This window comes from Lepus europaeus, chromosome 19 (assembly GCF_033115175.1).
Source record: "Lepus europaeus isolate LE1 chromosome 19, mLepTim1.pri, whole genome shotgun sequence".
NCBI lineage: Eukaryota > Metazoa > Chordata > Mammalia > Lagomorpha > Leporidae > Lepus > Lepus europaeus.
The window spans coordinates 37626467-37646862 of NC_084845.1; the positions used below are offsets into that span (position 1 = coordinate 37626467).

General features: G+C 46.5%; 1 protein-coding gene across 1 annotated transcript; it reads left to right on the top strand.

Moving 5' to 3' along the window:
- Positions 1–5245: 5245 nt before the first annotated feature.
- On the top strand, positions 5246–19704 carry CNEP1R1 (CTD nuclear envelope phosphatase 1 regulatory subunit 1). Its single transcript, XM_062177109.1, has 6 exons — positions 5246–5346; positions 6272–6343; positions 10142–10215; positions 13368–13477; positions 13581–13635; positions 18358–19704. Exons 1-6 carry the CDS (start codon positions 5322–5324, stop codon positions 18397–18399), a joined length of 378 nt encoding a protein of 125 aa, XP_062033093.1. The 5' UTR covers positions 5246–5321; the 3' UTR covers positions 18400–19704.
- The last annotated feature ends 692 nt before the right edge of the window (positions 19705–20396 follow it).

The window sequence follows — 20396 nt, forward strand, 5'->3', positions numbered from 1 at the left end:
TGGCTTCAGCCTGGCCCTTTCCCAGCTGCTGCTGCAACCTTTTGGGGAACAAACCAGTGCCCATGAGATCTCTCTCTCTGTCCCTCTCTCTCTCTCTCTTTCTTTTTCTTTTCTCTTTGACAGGCAGAGTGGATAGTGAGAGAGAGAGACAGAGAGAAAGGTCTTCCTTTGCCGTTGATTCACCCTCTAATAGCCGCTGCAGCCGGCGCATCTCGCTGATTCGAAGCCAGGAGCCAGGTGCTTTCTCCTGGTCTCCCATGCGGGTGCAGGGCCCAAGGACTTGGGCCATCCTCCACTGCACTCCCTGGCCATAGCAGAGAGCTGGCCTGGAAGAGGGGCAACCGGGATAGAATCCGGAGCCCCGACCGGGACTAGAACCCGGTGTGCCGGCGCTGCAAGGCGGAGGATTAGCCTGTTGAGCCACGGCGCTGGCCTCTCTCTCTCTCTTTTTCCATCACTGTCTTTCAAGTAGATGAAAATAAACATTTTTTTAAAGATCACAAGACTTTGGCCCTTCCATTGGATATCTCTTAGAAGCTGACCTTCCTCTTATCACAGATATTTAAGAGTCTTTGGTGCTGGGTGGGTGTTGTGGTCCAGCGAGTTGGACTGCGACCATCTCACATTAGAGCACTGATTCAAGTCCTGGATGCTCTACTTCCCATCCAGCTCCCTGCTAAAGTGCTGGGGAAGCAGCAATGATTGTTGAAACATTTGGGTCCCTGCCTCCCATGCAGGAGACCGGGATGGAGTTCGTGGCTTTTGGCTTAGACCTGACCCAGACCTGGCTGTTGCACCATTAAAGGAGTGAACCAGCAGGTGGAAGATCTCTCTCTCTCTCTCTCTCTCTCTCTCTCTCTCTCTCTCTTTCTCTGGTGTGTGTGTGTGTGTGTGTGTCTGTCTGACTGTCTCTCTGTCACTCTGCCTTTGAAGCAAACAGTCAACAAATCAGTCTTTTTTATGGTGTTTCATCTTTTTTTATTCTACACTGGACTCTACCCTTACGGATGACAAAGAGTGTTACAGAGTCTTTCACATCCAGCTCCTAGCACTCTCTTCCCACCAAATTCCATACAGATGATGTTGCCAGCTGCTCCCTTCAGACTCTACCTGCTATGGTTTGGATAGGGTTTGAATATCCTCCAAGATCTGTTCTGATTGAAAGCTTAGCCCCAGGGTGGCACTATTGGAAGATGGTGAAAACTTTGGGAGATGGAGCCTGGTGGAGGCTTCTTTGATCATCGAGGGCAAGCTGTTGGAAGGTTGGTCTCTCCTTGGTAGGTTACAAAAGGGGCAAGCCTTGCTTCAGCCGGCTCTCCCTGCTTCCTGCTCACAAGCTGATCCATTCTCAGCAAGTATTGCTCCACGAGGGTCCAGAATCGAGCCAATAGAAGCCAACAGAAGCACCATGCCCTTGAAACTCACTACATCAATCTCTCCTTACTTCCTCAGTAGCCTGTCTCAGGCATTTGATTGTAGTCATGCATAGCTGGTGGATAACCCCCACAACCTAGGATTCTGACTCTGGGCCCTATTTTCCTGTCCTTCTGCTCTGCCCCCCAACCCCAAGACCTGCCTATGTGGACGCCAACAAGCAGCACATCTCCACAAGGCACTCTTTCAAGGCCATGTTCAATGTGTATCTGAACACAGCTGACAGTGCAAGAAGGAGAAGGAAAACCCCAGGAGGTAGCCACTCTTCCCTCTGTTGTCCCAAGCTCTTACTAGAAACTTGCACATCCCACTCTGGCAAACAGAAGCCCTGCAGTGAATAGAACTGTCTCTTCTGAGGGCAACTGAGCAAAGCTCCCACTTACAACCATGCCTTGCAATCTCCTATTCATCAGCTTGTCTCACTCCTCATCTCCCCGGCACCCAGCCCCAGAGATCCTGTCACAGAACAGATGTTCAATAGGCATTCTCCAAGCACCACTGGGCCCCAAAGGGAAATGCAAAGAAATACAAAGACTTGGAGATGGAGAAACAGAATATTGAGCAATAAATCAAAAATGGGGGTTTAGTTTGCCAGATCTGGGCAAACTCACTTTTATTTTTCTCAGTTGAGAAATGGACCTATGAATATTTATACTACCTTGGTGGAATTCAAACTTTCAAAATTCTTTTCCTGGAACCCTCAGTTAAGGGTATCCTTTTTTAAAAATATATTTATTTATTTATTTGAAAGGCGAAGTGACAGAGAGAGAGAGAGAGAGAGAGAGAGAGAGAGAACCTTCTGTTGGCTGGCTTATTCCCCAAATGCTCACAACAGCCATATTCGGGCCAAGCAGATGCTAGGAGCCTGGAAGTCCATCCAGGTCTCCCATGTGAGTGGCAGGGACTCAAGTACTGGAGCCACCACTGCTGCCTACCCGGATGCACATTAGCAGGAAGCTGGATCGGAAGTGGAGCAGCTGGGACTGGAACCAGCACTGCGATACGGGACGCAGGCATCGAAAACAGTGGCCTGACCTGCTCCACACCATAGCGCCAGCCCTAGGGGCCTGTTTCACACTGTGAGGATAACACAATGCGACACATGCGGACCTGTCACAAAAAGTCATGAAAAAATAGAGCACTTAGCCCAACTTCCAGTGATGCTATTTGTAAAATTTAGTTCATTTAAAAAGAAAATGGGGTCATGAGCCATTACATGGACTTTATGACCCTCTTGTGGTTTTCAAAATATCCCTTGGGCAGGTGGGTGTTTGGTGTAGTGATTAAGTCAAGGCTATGATGCCCACATCCCATATCAGGGTACCTGGTTCCAGTTCTGGCTATCCAGCTTCCAAACCAGCTTCCTGCTAATGTGCACTCTGGGAGGCAGCAGCTGATGGCTCAAGTGCTCGGAGACTGAGATGCAGTCCCAGGCTCCTGGCTTTGGTCTGGCCCAGCCTTAGTTATTGTGGGCATTTGGGGCAGGTAGATCATCTGTCTCTCTCCCTTTCAAATAAGATGAAAACAAATAAATAAAAATTAAAGCAAATAAAACTATCCCCCTCGGAGCGTTAAATGACATGATGCATGTAAGGAATTTGGTTCAGAGCCAGTGCTGTGGCGCAGCTGGTAAAGCCACCACCTGCAGTGCCAGCATCCCATATGAGCGCCGGTTCGAGACCTAGCTGCTCCACTTCCAATCCAGCTCTCTGCTATGGCCTGGGAAAACAGTGGAAGATGGTCCAAGTCCTTGGAACCCTGCACCCATGTGGGAGACCAGGAAGAATCTCCTGGCTCCTGCTTTGGATCAGTGCAGCTCTGGCTGTTGTGGCCAATTGGGGGGGTGAACCAGTGGATGGAAGACCTCTCTCTCTCTCTCTGTCTCTCTCTCTCTTTCTCTCTCTCTCTCTGCCTCTCCTTCTCTCTCTGTGTAACTCTGACCTTCAAATAAACAAATAAATGTAAAACAAACAAAAAAGTTTGGTTCGGAGTCAGGCCCCCCAACCAGAAAATTTGAAAAATGTGCTATCGTGGAGGAACTACAAAGTCAGGTCGTGGGGGGATGTCGAGTAGGTAGGAAGGAGGAAGGTTGTGGATGAATAGAAAACACAAGTTAGCCAGAGTGGGAAAATCCCTGTACTATGTAGAACTTCTCAGCACTTGTCTGCATGGCTGCCTTCTTCTCAACCATCCGCTCTCAGCCCCACGAAGTCCTCCTGCTAAGCTTCCTTTATCTCACTGCATTTTATTACTCCTTCCTTCATAGACGCTCCCTTATCTGAAACCAAGGACTCATTAGCATGGTTAATGCCCGCTACAATCTGTCCACTTTGGGGGTAGCAATCTTGTCTATTTGTTCAGAATTGCACCACCGCGGGTAAACACAGTGCCTGCATGTCATGCAATAATAGTTTTCCTTATTTTTTTTTGTCATTTTAAGGATTTATTTATTTATTTGAAAGGCAGACGCAGAGACAGAGACAAAGAGGTCTTCTATGGCCGGTGCCGTGGCTTAACAGGCTAATCCTCCGCCTTGCGGCACCGGCACACCAGGTTCTAGTCCCGGTTGGGGTGCCGGATTCTATCCCGGTTGCCCCTCTTCCAGGCCAGCTCTCTGCTATGGCCCGGGAAGGCAGTGGAGGATGGCCCAAGTGCTTGGGCCCTGCACCCGCATGGGAGACCAGGAGAAGCACCTGGCTCCTGCCTTTGGATCAGTGAGATGCGCCGGCCACAGCGGCCATTGGAGGGTGAATCAACGGCAAAAAGGAAGACCTTTCTCTCTGTCTCTCTCTCTCACTATCCACTCTGCCTGTCAAAAAAAAAAAAAAAAAAAAAGAGGTCTTCTATCCACTGGTTCACTCCCCAGATGACCACAATAGCCAGAGCTGCTCTGATCTGAAGCCAGGAGCCAGGAGCTTCCTCCAGGTCTCCCACGTGAGTGCAGGGGCCCAAGCACTTGGGCCATCTTCTACTGCTTTCCCAGGCCATAGCAGAGAGCTGGATAGAAGAGGAGCAGCCAGGACTCGAAGTGGCGCCCATATGGGATGCCGGCACTGCAGGCGGCGACTTTACCTGCTATGCCACAGCGCTGGCCCCTTTCTTTTTAAAACAGAAAAGCAGAAAGCTTATCAAAAACTACGTGCAGTTGATTCAGCTCCTGCCAATGGCGATCTGGGCCAATACAAGTGGTCCTTGCGTGAATGAATGAATGAGTGACCGCCAGGAAACGAGCAAGAAGGCGCGTTATAATCAAATACACCTGTAGTCGATCCGTGCAGACTTTTTTGAAGTTACAGGTATTGGGCTTTTAGTGGCCTCCTTGATGATTTGCGACAGCTGGATGACGTAGAAGAGAGTGAACAGGAGAGAAATGCCGTAAGTAAGGAGAGCCATTGTTTGGGATCCGGGTTAGTTTTGCACATATTTGTCTCCCCTTGAGTTCCCTGAGGGCAGGGCCGGTCTGTAGATTTCTGTAGCCCTCGTTAGCAACCAGAATATTGCTTTGAAGGCAGCGAGCACTCAATACCTGAGGAGTCAAAGAGAGAACAGACGACGACGGGCTCGGGCAGGCTGCGGTTCCTCCCCGGGGCAGCAGGCGGCGCCAGCGTCACACCAGCTCGGCCACCGGTGGCTCTTGGCCCCTCCGGCGAACCGTCCAGCGCAGGGCTCCCTACGGCTAGAGCGGACGTTAGCCAATAGAAACCCGTCTTAGTTGGCGTGTCTGGCAGGCGTGCCCAATGAGCAGAGCGGGTCTAGGTAAGGGGCGGTGCGACGGGGAGGGGCAGAGGGAAGCGGTTAGGGGTGGGAGTTGGCGCTGCGGGCCGGGTAGGGGTAGCGGAGCTGCGATGCGGACGGGGCCGAGGCGGTGACCCGAGCTGCTCCTCGACATGAACTCGCTGGAGCAGGCGGAAGGTAGGGCGGGCCGCGCGGAGCCGTCCCGGGTCTCCTCCCGGAAGCCGGCGGCGCCCCGGAGGGGCTGCAGTGGCCCGGACCCCGCCGGGGGGAGAGGAGGCCGGGGAGGATGGGGAGAGGGCAGCGGGGCGCTCGGGGGGCGCAGGGCCCTGCAGGGGCGGCCGGGTGGGGACGGCGCCCGTGCGTCCTCCGTTCCCCCGGCTCGCTGCGCGGAGCTGCTCGCCGGCTTCTGCCTGCCTGTGTCCGTGAGCGCGTCGCCCGGTGTGCAGCCCTTGTCCATTTTTGTCTTCATCTCTCTCTGACCCGCCGCGACTCGGAAAGCCTTGGTTCCCAGCCGTGGCGTCCGGTCACTGGTGGGCTCGGTGTTTTAAAGTCCAGAAAACACCCCTGCGGGAACGGTGGCCCCCTCCCCGCCCCGTCTGCCATCCAGAGAGGCAGCACCTTTGGGCGCCCCTGGCTGGGAGCGAGATGTGGCCATTCCGACGGCGCCGGGGAGATCACCTGTAAGCCACCCCGAGGGCCAGGGCAGCGGCTGCCGCCCGCCGGCTCTCAGCGCCCAGAAGCCTCGGAGACCGAGCGTGGCCGTGCATTACACGGCAGGGCTGGAAGCGGGCCCCAGCTACCTGCCGTGCGGGAGACCTGGGAGCCCGGCGCTCGCTTGCACCTGCTGGAGCAGAGTGAAAACGCGACCTCCTCTCCATCCTTTCGTGGGCAGCCCCCTGAATGCTGGCTCTGGGGCCCGGTCGGGATCGCTGCTAGGTTCCCACATAAGCGTTTTATGAAGCTTCTAAAAGCGAGCCAGGTAGCTTTCTTCTTGGATGAATAAACCGTGCCGTGGCCGATGCGGGCTGGGGTCTGAGACCTAAAGCAGTGAGGGTCTCTGAAGTCCCGCGACTAACTGGAAACGTGAAATCTTCTTACCTAGACCTCAAGGCGTTCGAGAGGCGACTTACTGAATACATCCATTGTTTGCAACCGGCCACGGGACGCTGGAGAAGTAAGTTGCTGAGTGTTTCTAGAGGCAAACTAAGCGGACGGTTGTGATACCTTTATCCCTAGGTAGGCACCGTTTGCTCTTATGTTAAAGCCTGGTTAACAAACCTAGCCTTGCTAAGCCATACGCGCCTTTTTGTTTAGACAGTCTGTACATTTGTTTAACGTTGTAAACAGTGCGTGGTAAATGTTTTTAGAAAAAGAGATCATAAGTGGCCACCCCGTGAACATTCTATTTTGTTGGGTTTGAGTTTTAATTTTTCCACTAAAATGTGGATTTTTTTAAAAAATATTACCATTCTGATAAAAACATGTAAAACAAGAATTTCAGTAGTGTGTTGGTTTTACAGGTTGCCCGCAGACTACTGAAATAAATTTTTTAAAAAGATTTGTTTATTTGGGCCGGCGCCATGGCTCAATAGGCTAATCCTCCACCTTGCGGCGCCGGCACACCGGGTTCTAGTCCCGGTCGGGGTGCCGGATTCTGTCCCGGTTGCCCCTCTTCCAGGCCAGCTCTCTGCTGTGGCCAGGGAGTGCAGTGGAGGATGGCCCAAGTGCTTGGGCCCTGCACCCCATGGGAGACCAGGAGAAGCACCTGGCTCCTGCCATCGGATCAGCGCGGTGCGCCGGCTGCAGTGCGCCAGCCGCGGCGGCCATTGGAGGGCGAACCAACGGCAAAGGAAGACCTTTCTCTCTGTCTCTCTCTCTCACTGTCCACTCTGCCTGTCAAAAAAAAAAAAAAAAGATTTGTTTATTTGAAAGAGTTAGAAATGGGGAGAGGCAGAGAGAGCTTTCATCCACTGGTTCACTCCCCAAATGACCACAATGGGTGAGGTGGGGCAGTCGGGTCAGTAGCCAGGAGCTTCTTCCAAGTCTTCCACACTGGTGCAGGGGTCCAAGCACTTGGGCCATCTTCCACTGTTTTCTCAGGCACATTAGCAGGGAGCTGGATTAGAAGTGGAGCAGCCAGGACTTGAACCAGCACCCATATGGGCTGCCGGCCTTGTAGGTGGCAGCTTAACCTACTAAACCACGATCTTGGCCCCTGCAATAAAGTTTTATCAAGAAAAACCACATTAATTAATGCATACTTGAAAAGTTTAAGAAGTTACCATTAGTTAATTGTTTTTTTAAGATGTATTTATTTATTTGAAAGTCAGAGTTATACAGAGAGAGAAGGAGAGGCAGGGAGAGAGAGAGAGGTGTCTTCCATCCACTGGTTCACTCCCCAATTGGCCACAACGGCGAGAGCTTTGTCAATCATGAGCCAGGAGCTTCTTCCGGGTCTCCCACGTGGGTTCAGGGGCCCAAGGACTTGGGCCATCTTCCACTGCTTTCCCAGGCCATAGCAGAGAGCTGGATTGGCAGTGGAGCAGCCGGGTCTTGAACCGGCACCCGTATGGGATGCCGGAGTGCCAGCCCTACCTTAGTTAATTTTTAACTGAGCTTAATAGTGCTGCTGTGAAGTCCAGCATAGAAACAGAACTGCCGTTGTTACTGTCTGTGCATACATACCAGGAGGCTGCAGATGTGGTTGGAGTTACTGCCCCCTTGGAATAATACAGTGCAGGAAATGTGGGCACACTGATAAAGTCATTAAAAAATGCCTTGCTGGGGCCCGTGCTGTGGCGTAGCTGGTAAAACTACCACCTGAGGTGCCGGCATCCCATATGGGTGCTAGTTCGAGTCCCAGCTGCTCCACTTCCAATCCAACTCTCTCTGCTATGGCCTGGGAAAGCAGTGGATGATGGCCCAAGTGCTTGGGCCCCTGCACCTGCGTGGGAGACACAGAGGAAGCTCCTGGCACCTGGCTTCGGATCGGCACAGCTCCGGCCGTTGTGGCCATTTGGGGAATGAATCAGTGGATGGAAGATCTCTCTCTTTCTCTGCCTCTCTGTAACTCTTTCAGATAAATAAAAATGTTAAAAAAAAAAAAAATGCCTTGCTGATGTGGGACCAGTCTTAACCCCCTGACTGCCGAGAGAGCAATAGCTCTCACGGGAGATGGGCTTCGTTTCCAACTGTAAGTCAGCCTGAAGGACCGAAATAGCACCGTCAGAGTTAGGACTTCCGTGTCAGCGTTTCTTAGTACATCGGCTAAGTTTTAGTCAGGCTGTGAGAATTCTGATTGGTTAGATTTCACAAGAAATGTTTCAGACTCTGTGGTTTACCTGGGAATTGCCCCCAGGTAAATTAGATTAGAATTTCTTTCTAATCCTAAAATACAGATGATGCTTGCTCAATTTAGTCCAATTTTAAATCTTTGGAAAATGAGACAAATTTCAAAAACAGTGTTTTCTATGAAATAAATACCGTATAAAAAATACATCTGAGGCCGGCGCCGTGACTCAACAGGCTAATCCTCCACCTTGCGGCGCCGGCACACCGGGTTCTAGTCCCAGTCGGGGCGCCGGATTCTGTCCCGGTTGCCCCTCTTCCAGGCCAGCTCTCTGCTGTGGCCAGGGAGTGCAGTGGAGGATGGCCCAAGTGCTTGGGCCCTGCACCCCATGGGAGACCAGGAGAAGCACCTGGCTCCTGGCTTTGGATCAGCATGGTGCGCTGGCTGCTGTAGCCATTGGAGGGTGAACCAACGGCAAAGGAAGACCTTTCTCTCTGTCTCTCTCTCTCTCACTGTCCACTCTGCCTGTCAAAAAATAAAAAATAAATAAATAAATAAAATACATCTGATACTGCCTGATTCATGGCCTCATCAGTGACACATAAATGACATTGGTTTGGTTTGTGTGCCGGTAAAATAAGAGCATATACATGAGTTCCTTCCTAATGTGATTATTATGGTTTTGCTTTATTAAAAAAACAAACAAAAAAAGCCTCTGCTTATAGTATGCTTATAAATATAGTATATTTCTTTCTGGAAATACAGAAGTATAAGAAATTGAGTTTAAGCTGTTGCAGCACAGAACATAATTGAGGGTTTCGATCCTCTTATTGAATACCTAAAAGGAAATTTTGAATGTGTTTTACCTCTCATAAAAATGCATGACTAGGAATTTGAGGAGTTAACATTTTGCTGTACTTCTGTTGCTCTTTGAAACTTGATCTCCACGTTTGAGAAATGCATGCATCCTCAGGCCAGTCAGCCGTGGTCACCCCGATTCTAACCAGGTCTTGGTGCCCAACCCCCTCTCAATTTTTAGTAAGACCTTTTTTTCTTAAGTTTTATTTAAGATCCCTGTAGAACTCTAACTGTAGCATAGTGGAGAGAAAGAGCTCTTTTTTAAGTTGTGCTAGAAGTCATTCCTGCTCTGAGGTTCCTTTAATAAGATCCCTTAAAGAAAATCTGATACTGACTGGTGTGTCCCACGCTGACTCCACACTTTCTAACACTGACCTTTGTTTAATCAACAGCAGGCAGTTTTTCTGCAAAGCAAAATCCTTTAGTCAGAAGTTTCAATGCATTCAAAAAGGAGTCTTTGTTTGGTTTGTTTACATTAGAAAATGGGAGGGTTTTTTTTTTAATTTGAGTTTACATGATCTGCAAAATTAGCACAAAGCATAGTAAAAGTAACAAAGTGTAGAATCTTCTACTGAAATTCTATCATCTGGGTTCTTTTCATTTGATTAGTCTTGTTCTAAGTCACGAGGGAGAAGAATCCTGGGTCTGTGGGGCTCACGATGTTGAAGAGAACTCCTAAGGTCAGACCCCGCACTTCCTGAGTCCAGGCGGTGTGCGTTCCATTTAATGTGGTGCTGTGTTCTCTGCCACTTCGCAGGAATTGGTGGTGGTGGAATCGAATCTGCAGGTGTATTTCCTTACTGACTTCATATTTCTCTTCACTAGTGCTTCTGATCGTGGTATCTGTCTGTACAGCTACTGGTGCCTGGAACTGGTTAATAGATCCTGAGACACAAAAGGTAGAACCTTTTTTAAAATCCTTCTACTAGATTAAATGAGACGGTAAAAAAAAAACAGTAGCTTGTTAACTGTGGTATTCACGAGCTGCGTATCACTGCCACGAGCGCGGCAGGTATGAGGTTAAAATCTGCCTCCTGTTAACTTGCTGAAGGGAAGCTGGCTGGATGTTGTGGATTAATAGCTTTACAAGGGAAAAGGCCTAAGAAATAAGGATGACGCCATTTACTTCTCTATTTCAGAATTTGTATGCAGGTTTTACATCTTTTTGTGTATCCCATTTTTGCTTATTTCAGTGTGAACATTCTCTGTGTTCTGTTTTATTCAGTCATCTTTTAAAACTGATAAAACAACTTTTTCTGTGCGGCATCTCTGTTAATACTCTTTATTTCATTCCATTAAACACTTGATCTAACTTTACAGGAAGCATATATGATAAAATAGCAAAACACAAGGGTAATAAAAAGGACTAGATAAAAGGCCGGCGCCGTGGCTTAACAGGCTAATCCTTCACCTTGCAGCACCGGCACACTGGGTTCTAGTCCCGGTTGGGGTGCCGGATTCTATCCCGGTTGCCTCTCTTCCAGGCCAGCTCTCTGCTGTGGCCTGGGAAGGCAGTGGAGGATGGCCCAAGTGCTTGGGCCCTGCACCCGCATGGGAGACCAGGAGAAGCACCGGGCTCCTGGCTTCAGATCAGCGAGATGCGCCGGCCGCAGCGGCCATTGGAGGGTGACCAACGGCAAAAAGGAAGACCTTTCTCTCTGTCTCTCTCTCTCTCTCTCTCTCTCTCTCTCTCACACTATCTACTCTGCCTGGCAAAAAAAAAAAAACCAGAATGGACTGGGAGGTTAAAACCAGGAAGGGAACGAGGTCACTGATATATGGGCCATGTGGTCAAGCATAATCGCAAGAATTGAGTTAGGAATTTATCCTGGAGTTTCCAGTCAGTGACGTCACAGTTAATTCTGTGATGTTTCTAGTCTACGAGGACTCGTAAAGTTCCTTGAGCTAGCAGAGCTTTCCCTTCTCGGCCTTTAGCTCTAAGAAAATTTCCTCCTGAAGTTTAGTGTGGGGAACACTGAGAGCGCTCCCAGCAGGCACTGTGCGAGCAAACCCCTCTAGCAAGCGCAGGAACACACTTGGGTTTCTGGAGGCATCCCTCCGCCAAAGCTGATAGACTGACTGTCTCACATTCCTACCCATTTCTGCTGACTCAGGTCTTCATTGCTGACTCAGGCTTTTGTGTATTTTTCCTTAAGATTTATTTGACAGGCAGAGTTACAGAGGGGGAAAGACAGAGAGATCTTCCATCTGCTGGTTCACTTCCCAAAACAGCCAGGGCTAGGACCTAAGCCAGGAGATTCATCTGGGTCTCTGACATGGGTTCAGGGACCCAAGGACTTGGGCCATCTTCCACTGCTTTTCCAGATGCATTAGCAGGGAGCTGGATTGGAAGTGGAGCAGCTTGGACTCAAAATGGCACCTGAATGGGACTGGCAGTGGCTTAACCGCAGACTCAGGCCTTTTTGTTGTTGTTAGAGAAGTGGTAGTCTCCAGTTTCCCAGGGGTGTTTTCTCCACAGCCAAGTATTATTTAGGTAGTTACAATATTATAATTTTCACAAATCTTAATCCTCCCCCAAATGTAATTAAGTAGACTACTTTGTAACTTTTTAGGTTAAACAGAAGGAAAACCTAATAGGAAGGTGTTCGCTGCTGTGTAGATGGCATTTGCGACAGCCCCAGGTTTATCTGGATGTAGTCTCCCTGACCATCCCCTGAGGTGGAGACAGAAGAGGACAGGAGGCAGGGGAGGGTACTGGTGGAGTTTTCTGTTAATAGAGGGATTTTGACGGCAGACAGGAAACTCTCCTGTGTGCTCCTTTGTAAAACCCTGATCTTCAGGCTGCACTTCTCATCTTCAGGGAAGAGTGGAAGGAGACTGGCAAGAAGATTGAAAAAGGTCTGTCTTGGGAAATGAGCCTGTTCTAATTGGGAAAAATATAAGCTGATTTCAGCTAGTTGAGGTCTTAATAAAACACAGAATTAAATGTAATTTGAAATAGGCCCAAAACTATGTAGTTAATATAATTTTCTAAATTAGGTGAGAATATAACTATTAGCCTAAGGGTCGGCTCCTTACATTTCATTACTTAATAACCCCACACCTGACAAGAGTTTTAAGCAGCAGTTGTGTCTGGAGCAGGGGCTGCAAACCCAGAAGCCAACGGCCAGCCAGAGGACATGGAGGGCAGAAGGTGTGTGACAGAGCCCAGGGCCGGGTAGTCTGACGCTAGTGACTAACCTCATTAAAATGAAGACGGAAGCACTGCACCAGCCAGCACTGTGCAGGCCAGGCAGAGTGTAACAAGTTTGTGGAAGCTAAGCTCTCCTCAGAGATTTTCTTTTTTTTCTTTTCTTTTTTTTTTCTCCTCAGAGATTTTAAGAAGATACATTCCTCTGGAATAGTAACCTTTCTTTGGGCTCTTAGGAACTTCTTCCAGCCTCTGATTTCTTTGGGGAAACCTAACCAGGACCATGCTGGACCATCTACTTGGTGCTGTTCTGTCTTGAAACACACAGGCATCCTTGGCTGTCCTTAGCTGGATTCTGCGCTCCTGTCTGTCACTGATCTGTCAGATATCTGTTCACAGAGGCTCTAAATGCTTGTTTTCTCTGTTTCTTCAGCAACGCTTCTATTCCTTGGCATCTGTCCGTGGTGCCCACTCTTACTGCAGTTGTGTGTCCTGACCTTGTCTATCCACATGCTGTTAAAATTGGGTCATGCCCTGTTTTCTGCTATAATCTATCAGGTTGTTTTGTACCCAGACCAGAAATCAGCCCCCCCCCCCCCTTTTTTTTTTTAATTCTAGTGCTTTATGGTAACAGCTAATTGGAATGTCCTGTGACTATCTGAATCTCAGTAATTTCAAAATGAAACTTCTGCAGAGAGGGAAGGTGACGCTGGAGCCGGGTCTTAGAGGGATAGCAGAAGTTGGCCAGGTGAAGGGGAGGGTTGTTAAGAAGGTAGGGTATGTTCAGAAGTGCTCAGGAGGTGCAGATTAGACTGTGCCTGTTTATGTACAAGTGGAAAGGGAAAAGTCGGTATTCGTGGATATTTAACACTACTTATGTTTCGGCCTTGTCTCTTACAGGTGTCCTTCTTCACATCATTATGGAATCATCCGTTTTTCACCATCAGCTGTATCACTTTAATAGGCTTATTCTTTGCTGGCATACATAAGAGAGTAGTTGCACCATCAATGTATCCTTTCCCACAGAGTGGGTTTTATTAGAGCACCTTCTCTCTATACTTGTTAGAAGCTGACCCTTGAAATGAGAAGTTTTCTTTGACCACATTCATTCAGTATAGCTGCTCGATGTCGAACGGTATTAGCAGAGTACAACATGTCTTGTGATGATGTAAGTATTTTTTTATTAGAAAATTGTAGACCTGCATGAAAGGACCAAATATTTGGCATTAGAAAAGAAGATGTGAATAATGTTTAGTCTGTGGAAACAGTAGTGGGACTATACTTCATAATATGGATTCTAAGATTTGTATGTTTTAACATCTCTGCAATTGAGCTGTGTCTAACAATCAGTGGTTTTCCACTAATTGGCAGAATTGACAATTTATTCTTTCTTGGTGACATGAACTCATGTTGCATTATATGATTGGAGCCATCCTAGAGTCAGTACAAGAATGATGGTCGTTTTGGGCCAGAACTGGCTCAGTGGATGTTGGTTTTATAAGCTGCTGTCTATCTAATGTTGTTCTATGTGTGCTATTTGTAAAGAGAAGCATGGATTAACTTTCGGACTTTGGACATATGACCCATGTTTTCAAAAGTAGATTATCTACCAGTGTGTTCTAAGTGTCTCACAAGTTTAATTAGTACCTTCTATTTTATTTATAAAAGTATTCTTACTTTTAACTTTAAAAACCATTAAACAAGTCGTACCTATTCATTATAGGAAATTCAAATGTAGGATTAGAGCAGGAAGAGGTCCGGGTCAGTGGTCAAGAACGTAGACCAGACATGTAAACTTTTCTACATTAGAGGCTGAGGCTGGCATTTCATGTCAGCGAGAGGAAGACGCTCCTTGCTGGTGTTGGGGCGATTGGCTTTTCATTTGGAGAAATGTTAGATCTCTGCCTCTCATCAATTAAAAAAAAAAACTCTGGGGCAGGTATGGTGGCACAGGGGGCTCCACTGCCAGTTGGCGTGCCTGCACCCTCTGTTGGCATGGCAGTTTTCCACTCCTGATCCAGCTTCCTGTTAACGAATGCCCCGGGGAAGCAGCAGACGGTGGCTCGAGTATCGGGGTTCCTGCCACCACACGGGAGACCAGACGTTCTGGCTCCTGGCTTCGGCCTGTTCCAGCCCCAGCTATTGTGCCCATTTGGGGAGTGAACCAGTGGATGGAAGATCGATCAGTCTCAATCTCTCTTTGGCTCTGGTACTTTGCCTTTCAAAGACTGCATATAAAATAAACTGTAATATACACATCCCAGTATGAAAGCACTAGAAGGAAATATGAATAGTCTTGGGATAGAATTAAACCCATTTACAACATAAAACAATGCCTTACTGGGAAAAGTTGGATACATTTGATTATACAAAAATTTAAAACTTATGCATAGCAAAAGGCAAGAAATTAAGAAATGATTAGAAGGAAGAATTTGTAAGCTATATCGTAGAAGCTGGTATCCAGAATATTTAAAGGTCTGTTAAAAATAAGAAAAACACAAACCACCTACAGAAAAATTGGGGGGAAAGTACAGTTTACCACAGTAGTTAAAATAAACATAGAAAGACTGGATGACCTCACCCGTAATCAGGGAAATGCAAAGTAAAACACCAAGTTTCCATTTGCTTTACCTTTTGGATTGGCAAAAGTAAATACTTTGGTAACTCCAGTGTTGTTAAATGAGTACACCCATAAACTGCTGTAGGAAATATAAGTTGGTACAGCCATTTTGAGAACAGTTTTCAGTTTGTTTGTTTTTTTCAAGATTCATTTGTTTATTTAAAAGTCAGAGTTATACAGAGGAGGAAGAGTCAGAGGAGGAGAGATCTTCTGTCTGTTGATTCGTTCCCTAGACGGCTGCAATAACCAGGGATGGGCCAGGCTGAAGCCGGGAGCCAGGAACTTCATCCGGATCTCCCATGTGGGTGGCAGGGCCCAAACACGTGGGCCATCTGCTGCTGCTTTTTCTAGACTGTTAGCAGGGAGCTGAATTAGAAGTGGAACAGCTAGGACACGAACTGGTGCTCTTATGGGATGCCAGCATCACAGGCAGTGGCTCTACCCACTGTTGCCTTGTGACTTACCCATTCTGCTTCTGCCCTTTTAAGGGGGGATTGGGAGGAGACCACCACACAGGCCTAGAAGGGGCAAGTGTAAGGTTGCAGTAGTGAGAAAATGGAAAGTCAAGTTTCTCAGCAGGGGAGTGGTAAAACAGACTGCGGCACAACCGTGATTTAGAAACCCAGAAGTCACTGCGTGTAAATTTATAGACGTTTGGCCAAGACTTTTAAATTGTTGTTGCTGAGAGGCAGAGAGACAGGAGACAGAGCCCTCACCTGCTGGTTCATGCCCCAAATGTTTGTGACAACCGGGGACTAGGGATGGGCCAGGCTGAAGCCAGGAACCCAGAACTCAATCCAGGTCTCCCATATGGCTGTCAAGAACCCAACTATTTTGAGCCACCCCCTGTTGCCCGCAGAGTCTGCATTAGCAGGAAGCTGGAGTCAGGAGGAGAGCCAGGACTAGAATCGAGGCACTGTGATGATCAGAAAAGTGGCTCCACAGTGGAGGCTTACCCACTGGGCTGAGCCTGCCCAGCTCCTGGCCATTCTTGGTTCGTTTTGACCCCTGCCCACAGTTCTCTGCTGTCGGACTATTGGAATAAATCCCAATTGATAATCTGCAAATATTTCAGCATATTAGACATCAGATTTTTATTATTACATATCTGAATGTAAATGCACAGATAATTATCTAGAATAATGTACGTTAAAACTAATTTATTCTGTAGTTTGAGGTGGATGGAAAGGATCTGTATCCTGAGTTTTTTATGATGTCATTGTAATATGTCTTATTAGTGTAACTAGAAAGATTTTTTTTTAACTTTGAGAAGATTGATTTATTTGAAAGTAAGAGTTACAGAGAGGGTGAAAGAAAGAGAGAGAGGTCTTCCATCTGCTTCATTCTCCAAGTGGCCACAGTAGCCCAGGTGGGCCAGACTGAAAGCAGGAGCCTGGAACTTCTTCCAGGTCTCCCACGGGGGTGCAGGGGTCCAGGCACCTGGCCCATGTTTCACTGCTTTTCCCAGGCGCATTAGCAGGGAGCTGAAATCAGAAGTGGAGTAGCTGGGACTCGAACCAGCACCCATATGGGATACTGGCTTCACAGGCAATGGTTTAGACCACTACACTGCAATGCTGGCCTCAGAAACATTTAAAATAAATTAAACTATGGATAAGCAAATAGTGATATATTCTTATGATACAATACTGCTATCAGTTATAAAAAGGTACAGGGGCTGGCGTTGTGGCAGACTCGTTAAAGCTGCTTCCTGCAATCCCAGCATCCCACTGGGCACCAGTTTCTATCCCAGCTACTACACTTCCGATCCAGCTCCCTGCTGATGGCCTGGGAAAAGCAGCAGAAGATGGCCCAAGTACTTGGACCCCTGCTTCCACATGAGAGACCTGGAAGAAGCTCCTGGCTCCTGGCTCTGGCCTGGCCTTTGTGGCCATCTGGGGAGTGAACCAGCAGATGGAAGATTCTCTCTCTTCTTTCTCTCTGTCTCCCCCTCTCTAACATTGTCTTTCAAACAAAAAAGTAAATCTTTATATCTATAAAAAGGTTTATATTAGTGAAACATGCAGTAATATGGATGAAATTCAGACACATTGAATGAAGCAGGTGGAAAAGAAGACAGCACTGATGATTCTGTTTATTTAAAGATCAAAGCCAAAGCCAATCTAGGATAGGTGGTTATAGGTGGTCGGGGGGGGGGGGGGGGGTCCTGTTGACTGGAGCATGGAGGAATTCTGGGAGTGAATTAAGTGTATAGCTTGATCAGGGTGGTGGCTCACGAGTGCATGCTTGCCAAAACTGACACAAGTCTTGAGCATCTGGTATAGAAATTGTACCTGAATGAAACTGGAAAAATTAATATATCTGGGAATTACTGAAAGTTAAATTCCAAAGTTTAAATGAAATTTAAACTACAATACAAAAATTTTAAAAATACAAAAATTTTAACTACAATACCAGCAGTACTTTTGACCCAAGGAGAAAAACATTAATTAAAACCACCTGGAATCTCACTAAACCTAATCACTGTGTTTTGTGACTTGTTGTGTGTTCTCATTGACCTTTCATAAAAAGAAGCTGTTAAGAGTGTTTCAAATTTGCTTCTTTGACCCAACAGTGGGACTTACAAGCTGCCACTTATGGATACCACAACAAATACAAGGGACTTTGTCTAGTGTATTACTGGATCCCTGGCATTCACCCAGGATCTGGCATATAGTAGGCACTCAATAAATGCATTAATAACATTTCTACCTAGTTTCCTTCTGATAAATTCCTATCCTATAAGTGCAATTGTTTGGATTATGGGGTATGCACATACTGTTGTTCTATATAACTATGACTCATGTTTACACAAAGTTATACCAATTTGTACTAAATATACTTGTCATATGTGAGTGTCCATTGCTCTAACCATCGCTTTACTTGTTAACTTGAGGAAATTAAAGCTTTTGTTTGTTGGACAGGAGAAATGCTTGATCAGGTACATCTACATGTATATTTCTGTGTTGTAAAGTCTGTTTGGTAAGGGATAGAGCTGTATAGGGTGGGATTTTGTTTTATTTGGTGCATTGTCAGATTTCTAGGTAGCCAGTAGACAGGGAATTCAAATAAAGGCATGTGTGTGTTTTCAGGTAATAAATAATTCTGAAGAATGGGCCACACAAAGGGAACTTTGAGAGCATAGCTGTTTAATCTTGACTGAGTATGAAGAAGTATTCTGATTCCCCGCAAATACCCTTTAAACCTTACAAATCCGCGACGGTGTTTGTAATAGAACTGTGGATTGACGTTTTTCCCCCTTTTTTACAGACAGGAAAGCTAATTTTGAAACCTAGGCCTCACGTTCAATGACAATCTGCACTCGTTGTTATGGGACTTACAACAGCCTTTCTTCAACCAAGTGATGCAGCAACAAGCCATAAAGGACTCCTGTGCGGTTGGCTGTGTGAAGGCCACAGCAGCGACTGGTGAGAAGTGTGCAATATGTGCCCAGAGTCTCTGGAGGATGCTGACGACGCGCGCTGTCAGTGCTCGCTACCTTGGATCACCTGTGTTTCAGTGTTAGTGTCACTTTAGTACTTCAGACCCTGCGAAGGTTTTTGCAGATGAAGTATGTATGTGTGTTACTAAGTTAAGCTTAGAACCAGAACCTCATTCAGTTTTTATAATGTATTTTTGCAAACTACTGTAAATAGCAAATCAATGCCAATGTTCAACAAAGAGGAGACTGCTGTGTGGACTGTGTTCTCCTGCACCAGTATTTCAGGAACATCTGCTTGCCACTCACAGCTCTTTCAAGCCGGCTATTATGTGTGCCTTCCATTCTTACACTTCTCTTTCAACCCAACTGCAGGAAAAACACCAGATTCAGCTTAGGCTGAGGGAAACGCATCTCCATTATGTCCGAAGAAATTATAGACGTTGCAAGAAGCAAATTTTGTTAAACCAGATATTGAATCCTGCAACTATTGTGGTTATGTTTTTTAGTTCATTGTTTTCTTTGAAATGCTAAATGTACTTTATATTTTTTAATTTTAAGACCATCCCAAAGGCTTCTGAATATACAGGTTTAGTTATCAATTATGTGTTGTCTGGGAATTTGATCGTCACTGTTCTCGGTAGTTGGGTTTTATGCTGTGACCCTAGTGTTGCCCAGGTGTGACTGATTGTCCTGCTCCCTCACCAGGATGACATGGGGGTGGTGCCACAAACTGGAGTCTACAATTCTCACTGTTTAGAGAGTGTTAATGACATACTGTGTATGCATAATAGCCACGTGTACTATAATAGCCCTTAAAATTAAACTATTGGGATTGCTGTAAATATTTTAAAGTACTGGAGGTGCCTTTTACCTGTTTATTAGAAGATTTTGAAAAGGTTTAAATTATTTCATGAGCAATCTTTTAAATTTCATTTAATGTAAAGCTGAAAATTCAATAATAGGACAAAAACTTTTTAACAAGGCTGCCATCTAACCTATATGTGTTCATGTTGGCTTTCTCATGTATAAAATTTTATTCTTTGAATTGCAGCAATAAAGCCCTCAGCTCCTAAGAAGTCTTAAGAGGGTATTCTATATATTCTGCTATGTTTTATTTTCTGTAAATTTTGTAGGTAAATATGTGCATAAAAATAAATACTTTATATATAACTATGGATTGAGCTTTTTCATTGGTTTCTTGTAGGTCTATAACTCTATTTATTCAGACATCCTGTGCATGTCAGGTGCTGGCTGTTCTGAGACTAACTCTGTCCAGTAGAGCAAGTTGTAAGTAGCAATTGTAGACAGTTTAATTTATTAGGCTTTGATTACTTTTAGTATGTCTTACTCATCACACTCCAATAACACTTAGCTTTTAATCAGGAAATGTGGGTTTTCTCAAGTTGTTCTTTATGAACTTGAGTTGCTACGTTTCCTGCAAGAGTATAAAGCTGAAGAGAGATTTTATAGTTCCTTAATCTTCTTGGGGGTCATGAACTGTGAGTGTTTAATAAAAGCCAACAGTCTGCGCTCAGAAAAATCACACCTGTGCACAGCCGTTTAAGACTATTTCAAAAGCTTTTGGAAGGACAGGAATTTAGCCTAGTGGTTAGGCTCTTGGTTGGGACACTCATGTCCCACATAGGAGTTACCTGGGTTTGATCCCTGTCTGTACTGCCTGATTCTAACTTCCTCCTGGGCCATAGCCTGGGAGGCAGTGGTGGTGGCTCCAGTGGTTCTGTTACTGCCATCCATGTGGGAGACCTGGATGGTGTTCAGGCTCCTGGCTTTTGCCGCAGTCTATGCCCTTGGCCATTGCAGGCGTTTGACAAGTGGACCAGTGGATAGAAGCTCTGTGTGTGTGTGT